This window comes from Anopheles aquasalis, chromosome 3 (genome assembly GCF_943734665.1).
Source record: "Anopheles aquasalis chromosome 3, idAnoAquaMG_Q_19, whole genome shotgun sequence".
In the NCBI taxonomy this organism is placed as follows: Eukaryota; Metazoa; Arthropoda; class Insecta; order Diptera; family Culicidae; genus Anopheles; species Anopheles aquasalis.
Genome location: NC_064878.1, coordinates 40,883,671 through 40,907,524, shown reverse-complemented (window position 1 = coordinate 40,907,524; position 23,854 = coordinate 40,883,671). Strand labels below are relative to the sequence as shown.

General features: G+C 48.3%; 3 protein-coding genes across 5 annotated transcripts in view; 1 reads left to right on the top strand and 2 right to left on the bottom strand.

The window, feature by feature from the left end:
• Positions 1-1,874: 1,874 nt before the first annotated feature.
• LOC126574928 (activating signal cointegrator 1) lies at positions 1,875-3,843 on the bottom strand. The gene is made up of 3 exons (XM_050235345.1): positions 3,700-3,843; positions 2,137-3,638; positions 1,875-2,062 (listed from the first exon to the last, which is right to left on the bottom strand). Exons 1-3 carry the CDS (start codon positions 3,771-3,773, stop codon positions 1,995-1,997), a joined length of 1,644 nt encoding a protein of 547 aa, XP_050091302.1. The 5' UTR covers positions 3,774-3,843; the 3' UTR covers positions 1,875-1,994.
• Positions 3,844-3,969: 126 nt separating this feature from the next.
• Positions 3,970-6,673, top strand: LOC126574602 (mitotic spindle assembly checkpoint protein MAD1). The gene is made up of 5 exons (XM_050234881.1): positions 3,970-4,151; positions 4,212-4,387; positions 4,468-5,572; positions 5,644-5,790; positions 5,855-6,673. The coding sequence occupies exons 1-5, from the start codon at positions 4,082-4,084 to the stop codon at positions 6,553-6,555; spliced, it is 2,199 nt and encodes a 732-aa protein (XP_050090838.1). The 5' UTR covers positions 3,970-4,081; the 3' UTR covers positions 6,556-6,673.
• A 553-nt stretch (positions 6,674-7,226) lies between these two features.
• The window catches only part of LOC126577340 (gamma-1-syntrophin), a 41,043-nt gene continuing 24,415 nt past the window's right edge, over positions 7,227-23,854 (bottom strand). Inside the window, exons 3-11 of one of the 3 annotated variants that reach the window (XM_050238869.1) lie at positions 19,501-19,596; positions 19,272-19,427; positions 17,591-17,749; positions 14,685-14,811; positions 13,874-14,014; positions 13,583-13,767; positions 13,136-13,519; positions 12,869-13,072; positions 7,227-12,191 (exon numbers count right to left, since the gene is read on the bottom strand). In XM_050238869.1, coding sequence (XP_050094826.1) covers positions 12,081-12,191; positions 12,869-13,072; positions 13,136-13,519; positions 13,583-13,767; positions 13,874-14,014; positions 14,685-14,811; positions 17,591-17,749; positions 19,272-19,427; positions 19,501-19,563 — 1,530 coding nt within the window. In that variant the 5' untranslated portion in view covers positions 19,564-19,596 and the 3' untranslated portion in view covers positions 7,227-12,080. The remainder of the gene's footprint in view (positions 12,192-12,868; positions 13,073-13,135; positions 13,520-13,582; positions 13,768-13,873; positions 14,015-14,684; positions 14,812-17,590; positions 17,750-19,271; positions 19,428-19,500; positions 19,597-23,854) is intronic. The other 2 variants (XM_050238871.1, XM_050238870.1) reach the window with 2 other exon arrangements.

Genomic DNA, 23,854 nt, shown 5'->3' with positions numbered 1-23,854 from the left:
TGCTTTGGCTTATCGAAAATTAAATTTTAAATCGGATTATTATCAGCGTTTTAATAAACATTTCATGTGGACTCACCGGGAACCCCGGGAGCGATACCCAGGCCCCGGTGGAATGAGATACCTTGAGGGTGAAGAGACTGCAGGAAGCGAGCGGCAAGGCGTCTCAGCGCCACCAATATCCCTGGAATGTATGGACGCGCGTTGCGTGCTGGTGGCTTCTGTTTGTTTGATTTGCTGGCCCATTTCCGGCATTAATGCCTTTTGATTATGAACGTTTGCTGGCTGCTGGATGTTTTGTGCGCGACAACTATGCGGTTGCCATAACCACCAATGTGCGAGTGCTATGCCATGGAGGTCAGGCAGGTAGGATGGCAGACAGGCAGACGAGGCTTATTCCATGCTCGTGGCGCGCATATCGATGGCCTTGGTTCGGGCTACTCTCGGCGAATTTGCAATTTCCCTGTAATTACTATAATTTACCGCATGAATTGATTTATGAATGGCATGGCCGCCACGTGCCATTATGGCCGGGCCGAGCCGAGCGCTACTTAATGTGTGCATTGCGGCTGACAGAGCGATTTGTGTGAAGATGGGAGGCGATTGTTTTTGGTGGGGGCAAACGCATATCGGCAGCCATATCAATTCAGGATAGGAACATCTTTAAAATGCGAGATGTGATTGTCGAGCTACACTTGCTTTGATATTTCATCGATTTAAGGAGTTTCCCTCAATTGAAGGAGGCTGTGCTGGACACTGCCGCACAATTTAATTGATGTTGGTGATTGATTAATTTGATGTGAGCTCACCAAATACACAGACCTGCCTCCCTATTTGTCTATTTTGATCAAATTTTCGATCGTATTCAGTTTTCATTATCTGTTCCATCCAATTTTGCAGCGATTTTTAAATGAGAAGTTTTTATTTAAAAAAAAAAACAATGACAAAGGTAACAAAGGGTCTATTTTGTCACCCATTTAGGTGTACAAAACTGGTCAGAGAGTCTTTTAAAAATGCCCTAGAGTCAAAGTTTAAACATATAATTTATTAAAAATATAAAATAAAATAATAAATAAGCAATAAAAAAGCTTGTGATGGCCAATGGTTTTAAATGGAATACGTTTCCTCCGCATAATTCTATTTGATTTGCATTTTTTTTAGCATTGTATGCTTCCAAAAGTACAGAATACTGAAGCAAAGTCTGCAGTTGATCAGACCGAAAACTAACAGCTTAGGTTTTAATAATACAATTAGCACAGACTACCGTTTTGATGTATGCGTATTGAAGGTATTAAGAAATTTTTATATAATTAGCATGCAACGATTTAGGATGAGCATTGCGAAAAACAGGCATTTTGTTTGTTCGCTTGCTGGAGCTATATCATTCTTTACCACAACAGGTGTTTCGTATCGTCCTGATACTACAGTTTTGGATTGATTTTAATGTTGTTTAAAATCAATTCCTATATTTCCCGTATGCTATACAGTTATCACATTTGCACATACATTTGCATTCACGTCTTTTTAAATTAAATGTACAGCACGTCTTTTTAAAATAACAGAAGAGATTGGCACTGAAAAATCAAGCTAATGGTTTAATGCTCGAGAGTTCTACTCCGATCTTTGAAATATTCCTCAGTCTCGTATTTCGGTATTGTATCTAATTTGGAAAAAAAGATCATCGATAAATCGCATGAATATTGGCGATCCTCCATTGGTGAAAATTGCATTGCAAATTGTAACTTAATCTTCCCCATGAATTTCCTGCAAAACATGACACAAAGTTCAATCTAGTTCCTTAATAGATAAACACCTTTATACCATATAAAATAATGAGTAGATTAACCGGTTGAGTAAATGTACCACATCGCAAAACATTAGAGAACATATGAACGGTATCATAGAATAACATTTATTGCATAGGGAACGTATATCAGATAGTTTTCCACTTTTTAAACGAACTATTGCGCCAGCCAATCGTTCCTCTCGATGCTCATTCATCCACTTGGGGCCAGCCTCTGCAGGGATTTCACAGCAGCTTGATGTATTTTGCTCTCCAACATATCTGGAATGCAAAAAGAGAAACCATTCATTTAGCACACGATGACCATACGCTCGTGATAACGCAGCATAACGTACATATCTTGTGATCTCCCTTAACGGGAAACCGTATCGGTAGCTCCTGTGCATCCGTACAGATGAAAACGTACGGACTGTCGGATTCCCCGTTGGGGTACTGCTTCCGGTACTCTTCCTGTGGCAGACAGTCTTGTACGGTGACACAACCAAGTAGACAACCGGCAGGATACTGGGTAGGGAATTCCAGCTTCTCCTCTGGGTATTGGCGACGATAGAAGTCCTCCAGTTCCTGGACCATCTCTGGAGAGACTGGTTTGGCGGTGGATGCAATCCATAGGCGGCCCCGATGGGACGAGTACCAGGTGCGACCCTCGTGCCGTTTGATACCGGCCACCAGCAACGATGCCCACGGTTGATGCATCGACAAGCAATGCCGCAGATCGGACATCTCAAGAAACTGCTTATCCTGCAATCGACTGTACACTCCATCGAATCCGTTGCTCGGTCGAAAGCCCTGCGGTGCGGTACAGTTGCCAGATTCGACAAACAGCGGGGCTGGTCCGATCAGCTTGGGATGGGTGCTCGTGCCATCGGTAGAGATCGGTTGCTCTGCCGCTTCCTGGCCATTTTCTCCTTTGGATTTCGATTTCATCTTCGGTTTCCCGGACAGAGTTTCATCCACGGAGCGCAGAATGGCGTCCTCGACTTCCTCTGTCAACGCCGGTTCCTCGATCACTTGGCGGCCCGCAAAATCGAACGTTATCTTGCGCGACAGCCGGCTGGCATGTTTCTGCTCTCGCAGTTCCTCCTCCAGCTGCTCTAGCTTCGTTCGCTCCGCATCGTTCAGCCAAACGGAGTTCGTGCGGAAGTAATCGGACTCATCGTCGATCACGGCCGTTCGGCGCGCACTGTTCCGATCGTACTCGAGCAACCGGTTACGGGTGGCCAGCGCTTCCGCCCAACCATTCGGCCGTTCCTGCTCCATCAGCGAACGCTTTAGCTGGTTGCCCTTGCGGGATGCCGCATCGATCAGCTGTTGCTCTTCGGCCGTGCACACCAACGATCCGCAGAACAGACACGGTCCACTGCCCTCCTGTTCGCACACGATCCGGCCACAGTGCAGACAGTTGTTGATCAGCTTGTGCTTCACCGCCTGGCAGTCACAATGGTGCCGTCCCTTTAGCTTCACCACATTCTTTAGCTCCCCATTCTCACCGTACAGTGAGACAAACTTTTGCTTCTTTTTCGATCCACCAGCAACTGGTTTTGGGTCTGGTTGGGTTGGGGCATTGCTGCTGCTACTAGTAGGCACTGCCGGTGCTGCCTTTCCTCCTTTCGCTTGCTGCTGTGACTGCTTTTGCTGAGGCGGATCGGCCTGCTTTTTCTGCTTTCCAGACGAAGCAGCTGACGAGGTCTGTTTGGAGGATGGCTGTGTGCCGGGACGGGTTCCCATTCGGCGCTTCAGATCGCCCAGGAACTTTACATGTTCCGGATTGTTGAAATCCAGCAGCGAACGGAAGTATTCGTCGATTGCATTGCCTTCCCGGATGCTGCAGATGTAGCTGCAAACAGAAGAACACCAATTAAACAAACGGACCAGATTGGAAAATGCCACTCACCCACCTTATCATCGCATCCGGAATCTCGAAGCACAAGCACTTGGAGAGCTCTTCCTTGATCCATCCTTGCATGCTCATTTTTCCTTTTATCTACGCGCGGTTTCACAAAAATTGCAATTCTGTCGAAATAGCGGTCGTGGACGGAGGGTGGATTGTTGTTGTTTTATCGGTTTCGAACCGGCTGGCCACTTGGCACCTCTTGGTACCACCTAGTACCAACTTGAATTCGAGGAACTGTCAACAGTGTCAAAAATGGCTTTTTTCTGCGTGGGCTTGTGTATTTTTTATGCGATTCTCTAAAATCCGCTTAAAATCCGATTAAAATCCCAAATTTTGTGCAGACTACAGCCTCTGAAACCCTGAAGAACGTACCGAACGGCTGAGCGATGATGGATATCGGCAGGGATGACGAATCCGCCGATGTCACGCGGCTGAGTAACTCGTCGTTTGAAATCAGTAAGTACCCACGCTCCGGGTTTGCCGGTCTTTTGCTTACTTACGCCGGTTCCGTTTCAGGTCGGAAGAAGCGTCGCATATCCGGGTTGGGCCTGAGCGGGGCCAACGATACGCTACACGATGTGAACACGAGCAGTGAATCTCTCTCGTCGACGGTCAACACAACCCAGCTGGTCGCCCAAAGTCCTTGGGAAACGCGCCGCATGAAGGCGGATCTTATCGAAGCACGCTCACGGGTAAGCATCATCCAACGCTCATCGTTCTGCACTGTTCTCGCGATGCTAACCACCGGTTCTTAACACTCCTCTCCTACCAGATTACGGTTCTGAAGAAGGAAATCGAACATCAAAACACGGTGATGGCAACGAACCAGCTGCGCAATCAGCATAAAATCTCTTCGCTTGAGCAAGAGCTCGCCCACAGTAGCAAGAAAGCGGCGGAACTGGAGAAGCACCTGACCGCGGTGCGTAAGCGGGAGCACGCAGCGAAAGAAGAGCTCGTCCGAACCCGCAATCAGTTCAATCAGCTCAAACAGACGTCCGATGATCAACAGTTTGGCCTGCAATCTGCACTGCAGAAGCTGGAGCAGAAGTACAACTGCGATACGAGCGAGCTGGGTAGCGAGATCCGTGAGCTCACGGCCCAGGTGTCCGACTTGATGTTACAACTGTCCGGTGTGCAGGAAGAGCTAGACGTAACGCGCGGAATCAACGATACACTCCAATCCAAGGCTGATGCGTACGATCAAACGAAGCGTGAGCTCGAGCAGACAATCTCGAAGCTAGAAGAAACGGAATCGCGTGTCAAGAAGCTCGAGTTCGAGTGTGGCAGTCACGAGGATTGGAAGAACCTATCCAAGGTGACGACCTCCCGATTGATGAAGTGTACCGAGTACGAGCACGAAAACATTCGCATGCGCGAGGAGCTGAAGAACTTGCGCGATCTGATCGGTAACAAGCTGCTGCTTGAGGAGCAGGTGTCCAATCTGCAAGCGCGAGTCGATCGGTACGAGCAGCAGGAGGCATCCGCGGCCACGATTGAGGTCCGTGTGAAGGAACTGGAGAGTGAGCTGAACGACTGGAAGCAACTTGGACGGGACTACTGCCCCAAGAAGGACGGTACGCAACGGAGTGAACCGTCGGCGGCGCTGCTACGGCATCACATTGCCCAGCTGCTCCAGAAGGATGTGATACTGACCAGCCAACAGTCGACGGCGGTGAGCGAACAGCACCAAACACGGGAAGCGTTCGATCGGCTGCGGATGGAGAAGGATTCCCTCGAGAAGCAGTCGGAGGAGTACAAGCGCTCTCTCAAACACTACCAATCGGTGCTGCAGCGAGTCCAGCGCAAGCTGAAACTGGTCATCTCCGAACGGGACTGCATGAAGCAGGTCGTCGAAAATTATGAGAACGACCTAACGAGTAAGAACGCTAGGAACCATAAGGTCCACAAAATGTTGGCTAACATTGACCATTTTGTTCTGGCTTTACAGTTAACCAGTCCATTGCACAGGCGGGTCAGGATTCACAGCAGCTGCAAGAGCGTATCAAGAGCCTGGAGAAGGTGCTGGCGAACTATCAGGAACATTGCCAAAAGCTCGAAGCTGAGATACAGTCGAAACAAGTCGTCTCCGATACCGGTAAGATATCGAAAATATCTGTTCTCCGCTTCTATCCCTAAACGTGATTTATCTCATCCCACAGAGGTATCAAATGCACTGACCAGCGAGCAGTACCAGGAGCTGCGGAAAGAGATCGATTCACTTCGGATGGAGAACCAAATGATACGGCGCCGTAAGCAGGAGCTCGAACTGGAGATTGAACAGAACCGTGTGCGGTCTATCGCGCCCGTACTGCGGCACACCGAGAGCTTGGCGGTAAAAGCATTCGATCAGCACCAGAATTCGGTGGAGAAGTTGCAGGCGGAAATCGAGAGGCTGCGGGCGAAGATTCGCAGCATGCAGGAGAACGGCGGAGAGCAGCAGCTGGAAGCGAGCGTCACGAGCGGCAACATGACGATGAACGTAATGGAGCTGAACAATATGCGGGCCAAGGCCGAGATGCTCGAGTCGAAGATGAAGCAGATGAAGGAAAAGTTCCGCGAAGCGTCGGTCGAGTTCCGGGACATATGCTACCTGCTGTTCGGGTATCGGGTCGATCGGATCAGCAACAACAACTACCGCGTCCGGAGCATGTACGCGGACAACGATGAGGACTATCTGAACTTCCAGCTCGACGAATCGAGCGGCAAGCTGAACATGCTGGCTTCACGCTACGGACAGTCGCTACTGGAGCAGGTTGATGGGTTGCTCAACATGCACGGATCACTGCCCGTCTTTCTGAGTACGCTTACGCTCGATCTGTTCAAGCGAACCACCATTATGGATGCCACCAGCGATGGCTAGTGTATCGTAGCGGCTCATCATCGGGAAGGGTGTGAACAGAATGAACGAAGTCGTTTAGCATCTTAAGCAGAACCAAGAAACGAAATATAACTTGAAGATGGAACATGAATAATGAAATCCTCAAAGAAGTTCTGCTCGTCTTCATCTCTTCGACAGTTTCTACACACAGCCAAAATTTGGCGGCTAAAGTCAAAATTGTCGGCAAAAGTCAAAAGCTCCATATAAAAAAAATTATGGTGTGTGTAGGGACGCTTGAAAAGAAGAACTTCAGAAAAACTACAGAATCATCGCGAAATAACTTTAACACACCTGCAAACAGCTTTTTTAAAAATGTAATATGCTTTAAGCTGATCGGCAGACACATAATGCTGCGCTCCAGTGTAGGCCGTACCGTAGATGTAAATTTGTCTCCATCTGCCATTATTTTTTCCAAAATGTTGGAAAAATGAAGTTCTCTTTTTTTGACTTTAGACGCCAAATTTTGGCTGTGTGTAGAAACGGTCTGAAACAATGAAAGAAGGTACATTAAATCGTTTGAAGACAATGGTAAATACTCGTCGGTTATAGCACCTGTTAAGCAATTTAGTAAGAGGAACATCCTTACCTTCCTTAGTCTTCCGGTTGCTTCGGAGATACGAATGATACACTCTCGACACGTTCTCGCTTGGGTATAGTGGTGACCATTTGTTCGTTATATTTCAATTTTGATTTTTCTCCTTTCTCCGCACCACCGCATCATTGTGTCCCTCCGTCAAGTCCTCCTTCACTTTTGGACCTCCGGCAATAGCGCACTTATCGTGGCCTATGCCCTGCGTCGGTTTTCCTTAGGGGTTTTTTTTCTTGTTTTGTCTAATGTGTGGCGGGGAGTACACGTGTGGCTTGGCGATTACTTCTTCTGCTGGGCACTACTAATCGACTTAGTTATGCGTCTACGGAACGATCGGGGCCGTCAATCAATCTCCTCGCTTCACCAACCCAACAACGCCTCACCGCCCATTCTCAAACAAAAAAGCTGCACCTCCGTCAGCGCACCGGAAAGATATATTACAATTAACCTAGCTAAATTTAACATTAATTTGTAATCCGCAGGCCTTAAAATGACTTAGAATTTTCGAATGAAATCGATCCGCAGCACGTGCGCAGCCCTAAGCCCCTTATGCTTAAGTGCTTATCCCACTCCCCATCCCACAAATGTCGTTTTCTTGGTTCCCCCCAGTAATCCTCCAGTTCCAGTGGCCTCTCTCTGCCTCCCGAAAATTAAGCCAATCCGGCAACAAGAGAGTCGTGAGCATGGTTGAGTTTAAATGTTTGGATTTTTCTTTTGTTTTTTTTTGTATTTTTAACATTCCTAGTAAATTGCGGCCGACGAGTGTGCATTCGAGTAGAATGTGCCGATGAATGTGTATGTTTCTGTGTGTATTTGGTTTAGCGTGCGATCTAAGGATTTCATAAGGATCAAAACGGACCACATCAACCAGACGATCATGCGTGGAGTCGAACGAAGGGGGAAGTACTACCGGAAGGAAGTAAGCATTTTGAAAATGGGGAACAAATCTTGTGGAGCCCTCCACAGCGATCACCATCCGTGCTTCGATCGTGCTTCGCATGTAAATATACTCGTCGTATGCTTGTATGCTACCGGGAGACAAATGAGAGATCTCCACTTAAATAGTGATCGTACGCGGTTTACTAACAGACTGACTGACTGTGTGTTTTTTGTGTAAGTTGTGTGTAGTTATGGTTTGTATATGTGTATATCTAATATTAGTATATAATATACATATATGTAATGTGTGTATATATATATTTTGTTGGTTTCTATGTTTGTTTGCTCCACTTAAAAGATCAATCTTTAATTTGCTTCCCATCCCCCGTAGGGATCTTATGAAGAATGCATCACCGAAAAGATCACACGGTTAGTCAGAGTAAGTGGTGATGGCTGCTGCTGCTACATCTACTGCTACTATTACTTCATCTTCTCTCCTGAAAAGACCTCTCAGAATGTGCTTAAGTCCGGTCCGGAGACGGATTGACCCGGGAAACGTTAGGAAGCATTCGTTAAGGTAAGTAGTAGATGGTTTAAAAAGGCGAAACGAATGAGATTCACGCTGGAAGCCACCGAAACTGATTGTAACCGATTCGCTAAGGAAGCCATCATCACCATCTTCATCCAGATCATTTTGCTTTATCACTTGCTCACCTCCCACCTCCTGATAAATGATTAGAACGCATATGCACGCAACAACAAATCTCTCACAGCATTAACAGATCAACGGTATTGGGGTAAAGATGGTTTTCGAGTTTCGAGAAAATATAAAACCTTTTCCTTATCATCGAATACTACAATAACAACAGAGCTACGTTTAAATAAGTGGCACGCAAAGACATTGCTTTCCATTAATCCTGCTCTCCTTCTCCTCGTCGCTCCTACGCGCTCCTTCTAGCTTGCTTTTGGCGCCATAAAAAACTTGTGATATGCTGCTATGCTTGCGGATTAAGACACATAAATATAATTGTATCGCATCGGTTCGCTTTTTCTTTTCTGTTTTTAGAGTACAACAAACGCTTCGCTGTCGGCTGTAGTGCACCGAAAAGGGTAATTTAAAGCGGATCAGATAAAGATAGAGAGAAAGGCAGAGAGAGACAGAAGGCAAAGGGAAGACGATAAAGTGCACTCCTGCGCTGGAGTCTGTGTCCTGTACGCGAGTTTGCTCCCAAAGAACAAAGAACGTTGAGCTTTCCCTTCACCCTCGCGAGTGATGCAAGGGAAGATTGGTTTTAAATCTAGAAAATCGAGAGAAAAAATATCGAACAATAGAAAAAAGGAAAGAGGGACTAATGTAAACTAATGGTGAGCCAGAAAGAAATTTTCATGGAGAATAAAACCAACGCAAAAAGCGCTTAGCAAACGGTGAGTAAACTATCAAACGGTCTAAGAACTTGTGGTAAACACAGGTAACAAAAGAGCGCAACAACGGAACATGGTATTTCATGCCAGAAGAAGAAGAAGAAAAGCCAGCCAATCTACTCATGCGCGCGAGGACTCACGGTTTTTTGTTTGTTTTCGGTTCGGTTCGGAATTTATCTGGTCTGGTTTGCGTTCTGCACTCAATCTCTGCGTGTGTTTCTGCAATCTCTGCGTGTGTTTCTGCAATCTCTCCGCCAGCCAATCATCCTTTTTAGGCTGCGCTGCGCTACACTGTGCTTCCAATATATAGCTTGCAGGCAGTCGTCAGTGCCGTTGGGTAATGTACGTAGCATGCGCCTTGTCATGAATGGCGCACTTCAGGGAGTTACTGGGCGCTATTGGGTTACTGTAATGCTTTTTTTCTTTTTCTGTTGAACATCTGTTGCTTTTCGCTTTGGTTGGGTGTATGTCTGTTTTTTTCTGTGTTTTACTATTACATTTTGATTACTGTTTTGTTCCATCATCATTTCCACCTAACAGATAAAAGTCTATTTAGAGCTTGGTTTGCTTGGATTACTCGCGCGGTACCGTGGTACGCGGTGTTTTGATATAAGCGGAGATACTGATAAGCAGATATGGAGAGGAAAGTAGGAGAGCAGAGAGGATATTCGGTGTAATTTTTGTTTTCTTTTGCAGAGGATCACATTCTTTACACGGGGCTTTTGTCCACTAGATACTGTGGCAACAGGCTGAAGAGTCCTCATTTTCAAGGACCTCCAAAGAGGGGGCAAAGATACTATCTACCGAAGTTTAAATTGTTACCTTACGCCGACGACTCGGTATCTGTGCTCGGTCCACTACATTGTGCTAAATTTTTATTCGTAGTTTGGTTTAAAGTTCCTGGACCACGCAGCCGTTGCGAGTTCTGTCTCGGCTCGCCCCTTTAACGCCTTTTTGGTGGGTGTGTATATATCTCTCGCTCTATCCTTCCTTCTCTCGCCCCCGGCCGTGCTCTCCTACATTCTAATTAGCTATGCTATGTGGTGCCATTTGCCGGGTGGGTGGAGGGTATTAATTGCGTGCGTGTACGGGGCCATGTGTATGCGTGAGAGTGCTTTTCCATTAGGCTACTTATTAGTTCCTTCCCAACGCAAAACAGAGCCATGCGTTTGCTTCCTCTCCCTGTGTCTGTAGCAGCTCTGCGCCGTTTCCCATTTGGATTCTCAGATTTTAATGCAAATTAGCTCATTATTATCGCAATTCAAACTGGACATCCACATTCAACCGAGTGTGTTCGTGTGATTTTGTGCTTTAATTCAATTTTCAATCGATCCCCAAAGGTCCTCTCCCCGGAACAAACAGGGCCCCCGGAGGACACTGGAGCTGGGCATAATCGGATTTGTCCTCCTCTTCGTAGTCGGACCTGCAGCGACAAATCAACTTTTCCGGATTTATTAGCGTGGAAGTCAATGCCACCAGGTATCGAAGGTTTGCATGACCATCAGGTCTCCCACCCCATCGCAAATAAATGGGCTTATCGGGTGACCAATATAATCTAACAAATCCAACAGCAGAACCTTAATCAAAGTCCGTCCAGGCATCGGGGGCATGGCGGGTTTGTTTTGCTCTCCCATGCCTTGAAGCGTGCAACGTAGCGTGCCATGAGCCATTGGTTTCACCTGCTTTAAATCAGAAAGCATAGCAATCCATGCTCGGTCGTCGCTGGCTCCCTTATCGGACCACAGGTGTCACGTTGCCGGCTCAATGGGTAAAATTCAAATGACCGTCATCAATCAGTGGCCGGTAGTGGGCCGGAGCTCTCGGAGAACCTTTCGAAGGACAAGTGCCGAGGCCATGGACCACATTAGCATCGAATCACAATGTGGGGATGACCCTCTACAATGTCGACTTCTCTTGGCAGCCATTTTATCGAGGCGCTACAATCGAATGTTTCAACAAAGTAAGTAACCTTTCGTTGCAGTTTTGCATACAGTATGGAGACTGAAGGATTCTGTTCCCATTTCTGAATTAATGCGCGATACACTTGCCAGTCCAATTGTGCGTCCGAATGTCCAGTTGTCCTAGCGCCAACGATCCCAACGAATGAAACCTATTCTTTAAGCTGCTTTCTTATGTCTAATTGCCGCGTTCTGAACACATGAGTGCCTTAGTGTCGTCTCTGTCTCCAGGTGCAGTGAATCCTGGAATCTTGGTAACGCGAACACCGGGAACCCTGTTATCAGAGCGTCAAATACCGCTTCTCTCTCTCTCTCTGGATACCAATTAATGCGTCTTGCTAAATCAAGACAAACCAAACTACGCAGAACTGACCATGATTTCAGGCCAGTTCAGTGTTCTTCTGCACACCGTCACTGTGTCTCGCGTCGTATCGCGCGTCGTATCGCGCGTTGTCCTCTCGCAGGTGCTGCGCAATCCACAGAACTCCTTATCGTATCGTCAGTTCTTTGCTGAACCATTTTAAGCTCTCTCTCTCTCTCTATGCCACCTAGTCTTTAGTTCTCGCTTTGCGTCCACGTGCCATCCGAGGCGCTTACCTTCTGTAGCAGCCGGTTCGCGGCGTGGCCATGGCCGCAGGGATGGGGCAGCCTACCGCCGTCTAGGCTTGCTGGATCGAGCTCAGAAAGGTGGGATCAACGGAAGCGACTTTGGCCGTCAGAAAGGCATGCATGCAGAACAGTAAACTTTGCAGCACATGACACTCGAGCTCCTGTTGGTATTAAGGCAGATCGGGCAGAGGGATGATGATGGTGATTCGTGGTTTTTGGACAGTGACACGATGATGGTGATGCGGATGATGGTGTTGGAAGACGATGGAATGCCGGCAAAACCCGGGTGGCCCGGGGTGAGAATTAAAAAGAGAAAAAGAGAGAAAAAGAAAGAAACAAACAAGAGAAGAGGGAAATTAGCATTAACGCCGGATCGAAACGGAACGGAATACTCTAGAAACGACTTGGCGCTCATCACCAAAAAAAAAGGAAGCAGCAGAAACTTGTCAAAAACAGAAACGGACATACAAAATCTCGCACAACCTCGATGCATTGGAACGTGAAACTCAAAGCAAACCGGTGTTCGCGACCCCCGAAACCACAACCATTGAGCAGCGGACAGCATTGGCCGCTGGCAATGGTTGGGTTTGGGGATTTTGGATCTACTGGTGCTATGTTATCGAAAGGAAAATGTCACCGGGAGATCCATCCAAACAAAAAAAAAAAATGAAATTAAATCTACAAATGCGACAAATTGCTAACCAAAAGCGCAAAAAATCGAACACCGGAACCCCGTGCAACGGGACGGAAAAAGGGCGAAAAAACAAAAACCCAACATAAAAAGTTCTCTTGCGATAGCCGTGGCCTAGCGTGTGGCCATCTTCGGGGAGGGACGTACCTTCGTTTCGATCGTGCGCGTCTCGTGGTCCTGGAAGTGGAGCTTCAACTTAGACTTGCCGTCATCGCTGGAGCCGCGGAGCTGCGAGAACTTGTACTGCCAGATGATGGCCGCATCGGCACCCTCGGTCAGCGAGAAGCCAGCCTGCCAGTCGAGTGTCAGTCCACCGGTCTTACCGTGGTGTGACACGGCGAACGTTTTTCGCTGGCAGAAAGAGGAAGATGTTAGTTTCTCGGAGTCATTCTTCTTGGGGTGCAAAGAACTTACGCCCAGCTTGATGACGCTCGTCACGATCGCCGCATTCCAGCTGTTCTCGATGCGCAGCAACTCCTGGCGCGTCTCGACGCTCAGGTAGCGCGGCTCGTGGCCGGAGCTCTGCAGCAGGAAGCAGTGCTGCCGGCAATCGACCGTTTCCGATTCCTTCACCACGCGGAACATCGTCTGGTAGACCTTGTAGGCGACGGTTGCCTTCGTCAGCCCGGTCACGTTGAGGGGCGGCGAATCGAACAGCATCACCTCCGTACCCTTGAGCACCAGGAAGCGCGGTTTGTAGCTTTGCCACGAGATGTGGTTGTTGATGACGCCCTCGTTCACCCAACCCATATACTCGATCCGCTCGCCGACTGGGAAGTTGCGGTTGAACAGCTTCATCTGGTAGAGGGGAATAGATTAACAGACATTCTTGGACCCATTGCGCGTTCTATCAGAACTCACCTGCAGATTGGTCAAACCGACCACATTGTCGGTGATGTACTTGAGCCACTGGCTCAGGATGGCCAGATCGTCACAGTGGATGATCCCGGTCGTGGTACCGTTGAGTCCTCGCACTTCGAACGCATTCGGCCGCAGCTTGTCCGTACCGTAGATGTACCGCGTAACGTACGCCATCATCAGTGGTACTGTAGCAACGTGAAACATAATGATGATGATGATTGATCGAGCGAGAAAAAGGTCATCATCATTAAGCAATTCTTCATCTAGTGAAGGGGCTGGCAAGGGACTTACCGGACACTAGGTCGATCCATCGATTTTCCGGTTCCGAGCTGATGGACACCGGGCGGCTGCTGTTGACCGATTTCCAGTTTTCGTCCGCCTTCAGCTCCGCGCACGTTGCATCGTTGTCCGATTCCGGAGTTTCGCGGCTCACTGGGACGGGTGTGGCACGGGCCGTTTTTTTTGGGGGGTAATAAAATGGAATATTAAATTTCGTCGAAATGTTCACCGTCCACTCGATTCGGCGCTGCTGCTATATGATGGATGGTAACCATGCCAGGGCTACTCTTGCTCATCGCTGCCTACGTTGCCTAGGCTACCAGCCTTGAGGTCTTGGGTAAACGTTTGTTCTACTTTTCTTGAAGTGCAGTCCACGCGGAACACACTTCAAGCGGAACGAGGAACGATAATTCCATCTAAAATTGCACAACCGGGGGCCCAGGACAGTGGCATCCCGCCCCCATTTTCCACTCGAGGAGCCTCTCTGTTCTCTCGAGCTGCTCTACAAATTATTTTTCTACGCTTCCGACGGCAAGTTGCCATGGAAATGCGTTCCAGAGCAACCGGAGTGCAAAATGGAGCGTTTTTTTGGAAACAAGTTGGCGAAAAGGAGAGGAAAAAACTGAAATTCAGCACACTCGAGCCACCACAACGGTGCAATGGCCAGCTCCGTGGCTCGTTTTCCACTTTGTTGTTGTTGTTGTTGATGTGCTTCCCCGCGCGCTCAGCATGATTTGACTGACCCCTCGGTGCGATAAAAACATTTTCCCACTTCCATCCACCCACAGAGAGAGAGAGAGGGAGAGAGTGGGGCACTACTTACATTGTTTTTGCAGGAATGGTGTCGCCGCTCGGTAGTGCTTCACCGTCAGCACGACGATGTCGCCTGCGTTCCGCAGGATGTTGACCGCGTCGTCATGCGGACAGGCCGTAATGTATTCGCCATTCACCTGCAGGCAGAGAGAGAGAGAGAGGATGAAAAAGGAAGCAAGTTAGTCAAAGGGAAAGCGTGTGGGAGGGTGAAGGCATTAAAAGGGGTGGTCGCGAGGGGGATGTTTTTGCATAACAAAGCGAATTTCGTTACGCCAGTCGCCAGCTTTGACCTACAAATTTACGAAATCCTCCGCTTCCGGTTAGTGCCGGTGAAATATTCAAACCGATGCCTGACTATTTCCGTTTCCGTTGATTATCCTCGTCACTTTCAGGAACACAAACGCCCTTCTCCCCTGTATCTCGCTCGATCGATCATAGTAGCACAGGGAGTGAAGTAAGTTGTTGCCAGTGGAACAGCCGTGGAAAACGGAAAAAGATAAAATCCGATTGCTCGAGGCACACACAACATAAAACATAAATGGCGTAGCAACAGTGGACAGAGAATGGAATCTAATTAGGAACGGTTCCCGCAACTTTCCATCTGACCGCGGTGATGGCGTAGGGCCTTTTTTGCCCAGACTCCGATTGCATCTGGTTCGTTGATCCTTTAGACCCTCGAAAACCACACCGCTGAGACTAGGGGGGATGAATGAATGGGCGGTTTTTTTTTAAATAAAAAGGCAAACCAACCAACACCACATCCTGCTGACCGTATCCGGCCTCCATTTTTATCCTGGTGCTGCTACCTGTGTGATACTTGAGCCAGACAAGCGGGTTGAGGAGTGGCTTCAACACACAACTCGATTAAAAATTAAAAATAAAGGATTCAGATTGTATCCCATCCCGTCTGATGTTGGTGCCCCTCTCTTGACCATGTACTGACCGAAGTTAAAACCGTTTCCCGGTTCAAAGGATGAAAAAGGATATTTTTTTTCGCAAGTTTTCAAATAAATATGATGCCCTGGGAACATGACCACAGCAGCAGCAGCAGCAGCAGCACCATCAACAGCAGCTTCCGTTATGCACCGTTCCAGAACCAATCCCTCGGCCCTCGGTCCTTGTGATCCTGTGGCGCTTCCCTTTCATCGTGGGAACTCAATTAATAAGCGGCCACGCAGCGGAGAGCACTGTACCACATGTCAAATGGTTCCGATGCGAGTGATGTCACTTTGTGGCCGGCCATTTACCGCCCTCTGGGGGAGGGGGCCTTTGGGTGCAATCATGCTGTCACATATTCGAACGCTAACTTAATTAAACTCTGCTCGTAGCATATGTGCTGCGGTGGTGGTCAGCGAGTGGTCCGCTGACATGCTGCTGAAGGACATGGTTTCATTTGTGTTACGTCGGAATAAAATGTCCCCGGAACTGAAGATAGATACAGCTGATGTGAGCAGGTGGACTCGAGGGACGTGAGATAAATGAGAGATCGCTTGACAGGGTAAAGTCCTGTCGATTGATTGATGGACAAACAGAATCCAACTGAAATGGTACAGGATTAAGGGTGACGAATAGTTGGCGTCGCCAATGGTCACAACCTTACCTTTGCCTTAAATCCCTGATGAAAAGTCAATAGAAACGAATCCTACTATGGTCGATACTCACAACACGCAAGTACTACGTCGATTTCAAACGAGAAACAACGAGCTGACTAGCTCGCTGGTACTACAAGCTCAACATGGGTAACCCATTATCCGGTAAACTCCGGTAAAAAGGTAAGCTCCGGATCGTCCTCATCCTGACGATGAGCGACATCGCGAAAAGCGGTCTACTTCATTTAATCCTGCTTCGCCCGGCGTACCATTTCCGTGGAAAAGCAGAGCTTTCCTTCTTTGGTTCCCTCTAACTACCCCGGGGGTGGTGAAAGTTTTTTCGTTTTAAGTATGCACGATGGTGGCCAATGGCCAACAGAACGGTCAAGCGTCGCGCGAGAGAGAGAGAAGGATTTGGTTTTAATTTGTCATTCCCAGGGCCTCGGGAACTGGACCGTGTCATGGAATTCGAAAATGTTCTTTTAATTAATTTGTGCTCGAGAGTGCGCCAGGTTGGAGTGGCAGCCAGCCAGCCAGCAAGGTGAAATGGCACGATGTAAATGGAAAATCCTGGCAATGGACCACGGGACGTTGAGCTTCATGGTCGAGGGTTAGCTTTCAGCGACAGGATGACCCAGTCTGCCGGGGTGTTTTGTGTGCCACATTCAGCATCCGACCACACGGTCTGTTTCCTGAGGATTAAGAGGCACATTTCGTGGACGCCTCACTGCCACCCGTTCCCTGGTTGCTAGTACTCGCCCTCAAAACACCTCAAAAGGAAGGACCAACACGAAACAAAGACCCGTAATAGGCCCGACGGAAATGTCTAACGTTCCTGTTTCTGTGCTTGAACAGGCGCAGTAAAAGAAAATGAAGGAAATCTGCAAACGACTGGCAGATAAGGAAGAAGGTTTTTTGCGCCCCTCGCCTTCTTTTCCTGGATCTTTTTCACCTTCCTTTAGCGCCTCGACAGCTGAGAGGAGATTCAGTTAAGGTATTTTTATGTTTTGCTAACGCAATTACGCCATGATTTGGGCGCCTACTTTTCACTTCCAGCATGTTTCACCGCTTCTTCCTCTTCTACATCTTCGCCCCTCTTTGGTAATATTTTCTTGCTTGCCTACCTCCCCCCGGGGGCGCCTCTGGGCTCATGAATATTTCCTTTTTGTCTCTTCTCTTGAATAAAGTTCCGTTCGCAAGTACGGCGTATGCAAGGAAGTGAGTGCGCCAGCATAAACACTACCTCTACGGTGTAAGTATTGGCAGTAAGATTTATCCACCCTCGCTCTAGGGACATCCCCCCAACCCCCTCCCAAAAACCACTCACCTTGATGATGGCATCGCCAACGAAGAGCTGACCTGTTGCGTCGGCCGCCTGGTCCTTGTAGATGCGCGAGATCAGTATCGGCAGCTTATGCTCGGCGCCTCCCTTTATGCTCAGGCCCAGTCCACCCACCTTCTGCCGGGTGATCTGCACCATACGTTCCTGCGGAATGTGGAAAGCGAAAAGGGAACAAGATATTTCATTGTTTCATACGTTATTTAAAACATTTCCCACGATCCGATTTACATCAAATGTCAAGTGTTCTGTTGGATAATTTTCTGGCTTTTCATGTGGCAAGTTTTCACCATCATCCTTCCCTACGTGATTCGTTTTTTATCGGAAAAACTAAAGGAATCAATTTTCAGGGGCACTTCTTGTATTCAGCTTCTTACCATTATGGACCCTTTGTAATGCACAAAATAGATGATAAACATTTAATGCCTGATTTCAACTAAATTTTGGATGCATTGGAACATTCCTATGAAGCTTTGCTTTGTGTTGTCCTAATGGAACACGACACCGCTTCTGTTGACCGACTCTGGCCATTTCTGGTCAATCGCTAGCTTTAAACGATCCAGATCATGACAGTGTTTGACTGGATAAACAGCCCATGAAAATTCTTATGGGAGTTGAAACCTCCAAATACACTGATAAGTAGGGCTCTTGGAGGTTTAGTCACCATATGAGTCATTTCAACCTTCTTTTAGCACGATCCTTTGGCACAATATGGTAGTATGGCATCCGTTCATCATCACGAATCGCTATCCTTTTTGAAAAACAGCTTGATTTGATTCCGTTTCATCTAGATTAAGCAGATGGAAATTCCATCCATCATGCACTTTGGCGTCGATTGATCTGGTTCCAAATCTCGAGCTAATTACTTAATACTGCTTTGCACCTTAGCTAATAGGTCAGGCTCTGACTACTAATATTCCCGTTACCTATCAGTATTTTTGTCATATTGGCGAGTTTTTCGCTGCTGTATAATATTTAACATAAAAAATGTCGAGGCAGAAATGGCAAAACAGAAGTTAAGCATTCTTACCATCAACACCATGTAAAATTTCAGGCTTCTTACTTGAGATTTCGCTTACATCGAAGCAAAAGTGTGAAATGTACTGAAATTGTTTTGCTGTAACTCACTGGCGAATGGTAAAAATAACATACAGTGCAGTAATTTTTTAGAGTGAAATGTCCGTTTTTCAACAAAAGTTTCGTTCTAATACTTTGCGAGATATTGTGCACTAATGCCATTCACTCTAAAATTTATGGATTTCTTTTTCCCCAACCCAATACTTAACCTTCGCTTTAACTCTCTGTCTCATTCTGGACTTTGAGATCGTTTTTGCCCAACTTAAGATTATTTTAAGGGCTCACAGGGAACCCCTGCATCTGTCGACCCTTCGGATGACCTATCGCGGAGTCACAATTCTGCGTGATAACTGCTGAACCGATTCTCGTACTAACGTGTCTAATGTGGTTTGCTAACGAGACCCTAGCGTACGATTCGGTAGCTCGCTAATCTGCTTGTTTGATGCCACCGCTTTGGCCAAATCCAGGGCCTGTTTTTTTGCCCCCCGATGATGCTCACCAATGACCTAAATCATCGTCTCCTTATCGCTTATTGCCACGCAGCAAACACGCTGGGTGGGCTAGTATGACAAAGTGTCGAAGCGGCCCTTACCTTCGATTCAATCGGTGGATGCGTCGCATTGGTCGGCGTTGGTGCGGGTGTGCTCGTGTCCTGCCGCTGGATCGTGATCATCTCCATCGACAGGTGGAGGCGGGCGAGCTCCGGTTTACTTTTGCCATCGCTTATCATCACCATCCCGGTGCGCGTCTGCCAGAACAAGCAAAGTGAGTCCATCTGTTCGCTAGCCGCTAACTCAGTTCATAAAATTCGCGGAACTTACCTTCAGGTTCTGATCAACTTTCTCTTCGATCGGTGTGGCCATCTTGGTTGCGTTGATCTTCATATTTTGCGCGCTGAAATCGAGAAGGGGGTGATCCTGGAGAAGAAAGAATGGAACGAAGGGTTATGTTGTGCTCGGATATTGATCGAAATCGTTTGCAATTAAAATTTTATGGATAAACTTTGGCCGCCTCCCCCCGAGGTCCAATGAGGCCTAGCACGGACCCTTTCGTACCCCTCTTTCACCCATCCGGTCACGGGTTCTCCCACCGAACGAAGAAAACTGATTAAAGTTGGTAAATTTTTCATTAACTTCCACCCACCGGCGTGGTTGGGAAAGGTTAGTTTTCTAGGGCCACAGGCACATGCTTCCTGTGCCTCTACTCTACTCAATCATCGTGGCTGGCAGGCTCGCTGACTGGCTCGCTGACTGGTTGGTTGTTTGTTGGCCGAAGGAAGGCTTCTCGACACGATTTCACGATTCCGCGGTGGAGATGAGCGAAAGAAGGTGAGAGAAAAAAGGGGGTTGCTGGGTTGGGGTAATGGTTGGGTTGTTCCACCTCGTTTGCAGCCAGCCAGCAAAGAGATGAAGGGCAACAGCAGCAACAGCAGCGGCGAATGATTAAATATAGATTACCGGGGCGGCTAATTTTGTATGGAAAGCCATACCGAAGGCCTCTCTGACCGGCAGACTGGTTGAGGCCGCAGACCTCTGATGCTGCTACCCGTGTTTGGGAGTGGCGTGCGAGTGGCCTCGTCGGCCACTTCCATCCGGAACGCGAGAGGAAAGGGAGGGAGAGAGAGAGCGAGTTCGCTTCCAAGATGAATGCGGAATAATTACGCTAAAGTGTGTTGATGGGCGGCCGCCCGATGGAGAGCCACCATCACTCCCATCCAGAGAGTGGCCAAAGATTCGCGCAAAATCCCACCACCCCAGCACCACACGGGACACCACACAAAACTAGCGCTTTCGTGCGGCCCGGTAATGGCAAGAAATCCATCTTGATAATCATTATTAGCTGCTGCTGGTGCTGGTGCTGGTGCTGCTGGGCCCCGCGGGTGTATCCATTCCATTCCCGGTTAAAGGCTGTAGCGGCACAACCTCCAAGACGACGCAGAACGAGGGTGGAACTTGACTGGGAGGGCCCTGTCGAGACTGAGGTCTCTGTATGCAGATTAATCATTAAACACGCGGTTTTCGACAGACACTGTGTCGTCGTCGTCGTCGTCGTGAGCGTCGTGGGCGAAGGTAATTGAAAATTAATTAAAAATTACATAAACGCTTCGATTACAAGCACTCCTTAAGGGGGGCAGAGGGGGGCCACAACGACAACGTGACCGGCGATCGATTGACTTGTTCGTGCGTAATTATGCTCGGGGAGCAATTAGCACGATCGTCGTCGTCGTCTACTAACCGGTAACTGGCCCTCTGGCGCAGTGATCCAAAAGGATCAATTCAACCGATTGCACCCCTCAGCAACACCCTCTTCCCCCTCAGAAAAAGGGTGAGGTTGACCACCTTTGCTGCGCTGGTAATTAGATAAATTTAAAAGTAAATTGGCAAAACACAAGACACCCTCTCGGCCGTCCCCTCTCAGTTTAATCTGTTGTAGGCCACCCCTTAAAGAGAGGGATCGGGGTCGGGTGGGTCGTTTAAAGGAGAGAAACAAACACAGAGCAAAATTGGGGTGATCGTGATGCAGTGAAAACCGGTGGATAACCTGCTCCGTTTATGGGGGGGTCCGTCTCTGATGTAATGGATCGAAACCAAGTTGGAGGGTTAAACGGTGCAATTTTCGGTGCAACGCCATTATGAGTTGATTGTGAAACACTTGTGTTTGGTCTGTTCCTCCTCTCCTGCGAGAAAAAAACGCGTTTTCATTACAACCATTAAAGTTGAGCTGTGCAATAAATTAGTTGAAAGGCTTCTCCGGAATCTCCAACAAAAAAAAAAAAAAAGGATGTGTCTGGTGATCCCTTTCGGTTACTGTGCACCCCGATTCGTGGAGTGTTTATAGGGGGTCCATCCTTCCAACGTTAATGAATCGCTCGCCATTCGTGTGCTGAGGGCTCTCGAAATTGACTCATTAATCAATTTGAGAAACAGCAACAGCATCGCTTTCGGTAAAGTGGATTATGATCCATCCCAAAGGGGATGGAGATGCAAGTGGATGCAATTTTGATCGGGGTGATCATTTTAACGGTGAACGATGCTGCCGGTTGTGATCGAGGTTCGATAAAGCAATCATCCTTCGTTCGCGGAAAGAAGGTTCAAGAAGAATCCAGCAGCATATCGCACGAGCATCAGATGTGAAGCTGTTGGCGTGTAGGATGCTGAACCCTCCCCCGGGGTGGTCGTTGTTTTCGAGACAAATGAATCATCAAGCAGCAGCAGCAGCAGGTCGTAAGAAAGACCAAAACCAATTTTTTGCCTCTCTGTTTTTGCCTTTCTTGGCGTTTTTTTTTTGTGTGAAGACCTTCACCAGCGTCAAGGACACAACGCTTGAGGGTCACCCTTTCGGCGCTGTTGCTCTCGGAGCTTTATGAAATATGGAACACCGTCCGGAGTCCGATGTCTGGCACCTCCTGCTGAGAGCGGTCTCCCCCAAAAGAAAGTTACATATTCAGCAAGGGACCCACATCATGACGCACACGAGACAGTCTTCGAAGTCCACTTCCAGGAAGCTTCCACTAATTCTGAATTTCAAATTCTTCCACAAAGTTCTGTTGGATGTTTCTTGCTCTCATCTTTCCTGTTCGCTCAGTCGAAAGATTCGCTACAAACAACATTGTATTCCGATACAAATTGCGGTCTCTCCGCTCGAGCTCGAGCTTAGTCTTATCCCACGAGAGTGCTCATAATAGCAAATAGTCCTGCATAATGGCAAAAATGGAATTGATGAGGTGACGGTCTCCCCCCGGGTCCCCAAACTCCATTAACGCGCGACTGGAAACTGCAAGACGCCCTCGGTCTCGTCGTCGTCGCCGTTGGGCGCAGTACTATTTGTCAGTTTCTCTCCGCAAAATTGGCAGCAAATTGTGAAACGAAAAAGAAACTCCCACCACGGTGGCGGAGGCCCCGCAAGCATCATCAACGCAGTGGATGATGACTCAGAGGGATTCCAAGTGGCAGCGACATCAACGGCAATGATCCAAACGACAGAGAACGAGAGAGAGAGACCCTCAAGAGACACAAATCCTTCGTGCCCCACGCACGCCCGCAGAACACGTTACAAAAAAGGCCATCGAATGATGGTGGCGCTGCTGCCGATGATGATGATGTCGAGGGATAAAGTAATCCACTACGGCCCCAGTCCGGTGCCGATCTGTCAATTCGTTTCGATTTCAACTGCACCACCAAGGTTTATGGCCGCATCTCGTTCCTCGGCTGCTGCTGCAGATGCTGGGACACGTATAGTAGTGATGTGATGATGGCCCACGCTCGTCGATGCGCAAAATGTGCCCAGAAGGGTGGCTAAATAAAAAAAAAAACAAATACCGCCATGGAGTGCTTTCGCATCTCGCACATCGCGCCCAAGTCCCACGCGGTTCGGGGACTGGTGGCCCAAAAAAGGGCAAAAGAAAAGCGAAGCGATGGTGTGTCGCTCCGGGTGAGCGATCCAACAGTGCAATAGCGATCATGATGAGAGTGGTGTGGTGTGTAAGTACCATTAGCCAATTCATCGCGCATTGCAGTCGTCAGTTCCGAACCCAACTGAGGGGCCAGATGGCGCAAATTACATTCGCAGCATGAAATATCATTTATTCGATTAGGAAGGGGTTCCCTCTAACCGCGTGGTTGCCACAGTCGCGATACAGAGATCAAAAGATCGTCCCCGCCAGTCGCACCGCGGGTTGCTAGATCGCGTCAAACAGCGTGAGCTGTCAAGAGTGTCGCGAACGATGCTGTTGGTGCTGGTGCTGTTGCTGGAAGCATGAGTGCGACATACTCCCTATCATCATCATCATCATCCTCATCATCACCATCGAGCTGCTGGTGCATCGTCGTTTGATCATCCGAGTTCCACGACCTGATGCAAGCTGATTATGAGCTGCCGATGGCCACCAGATATGGCAGCTCGGTGTGCAGTGCACCATTGGCTCCCGAGGGGGTCTCCCTTACTAGGTCAACCGCATGGTGGTTGGCATCCACTGCTGTCCGTGTGGATTAGCAGCAGCAGCAGCAGCAGCAGCAACAGCGAGGTGCAGACACAGCCAGCCAGCCATTATCAACATTGACACCACGGCGTGACCACGATGTCACCATGCTTTGTCGCGCACTTCCCGGATGCTTTCAAATGCTTCCACCGCCACAAAGGGTTTTATTGTGCGCTCCTGCATTGTGCCTGCTAATC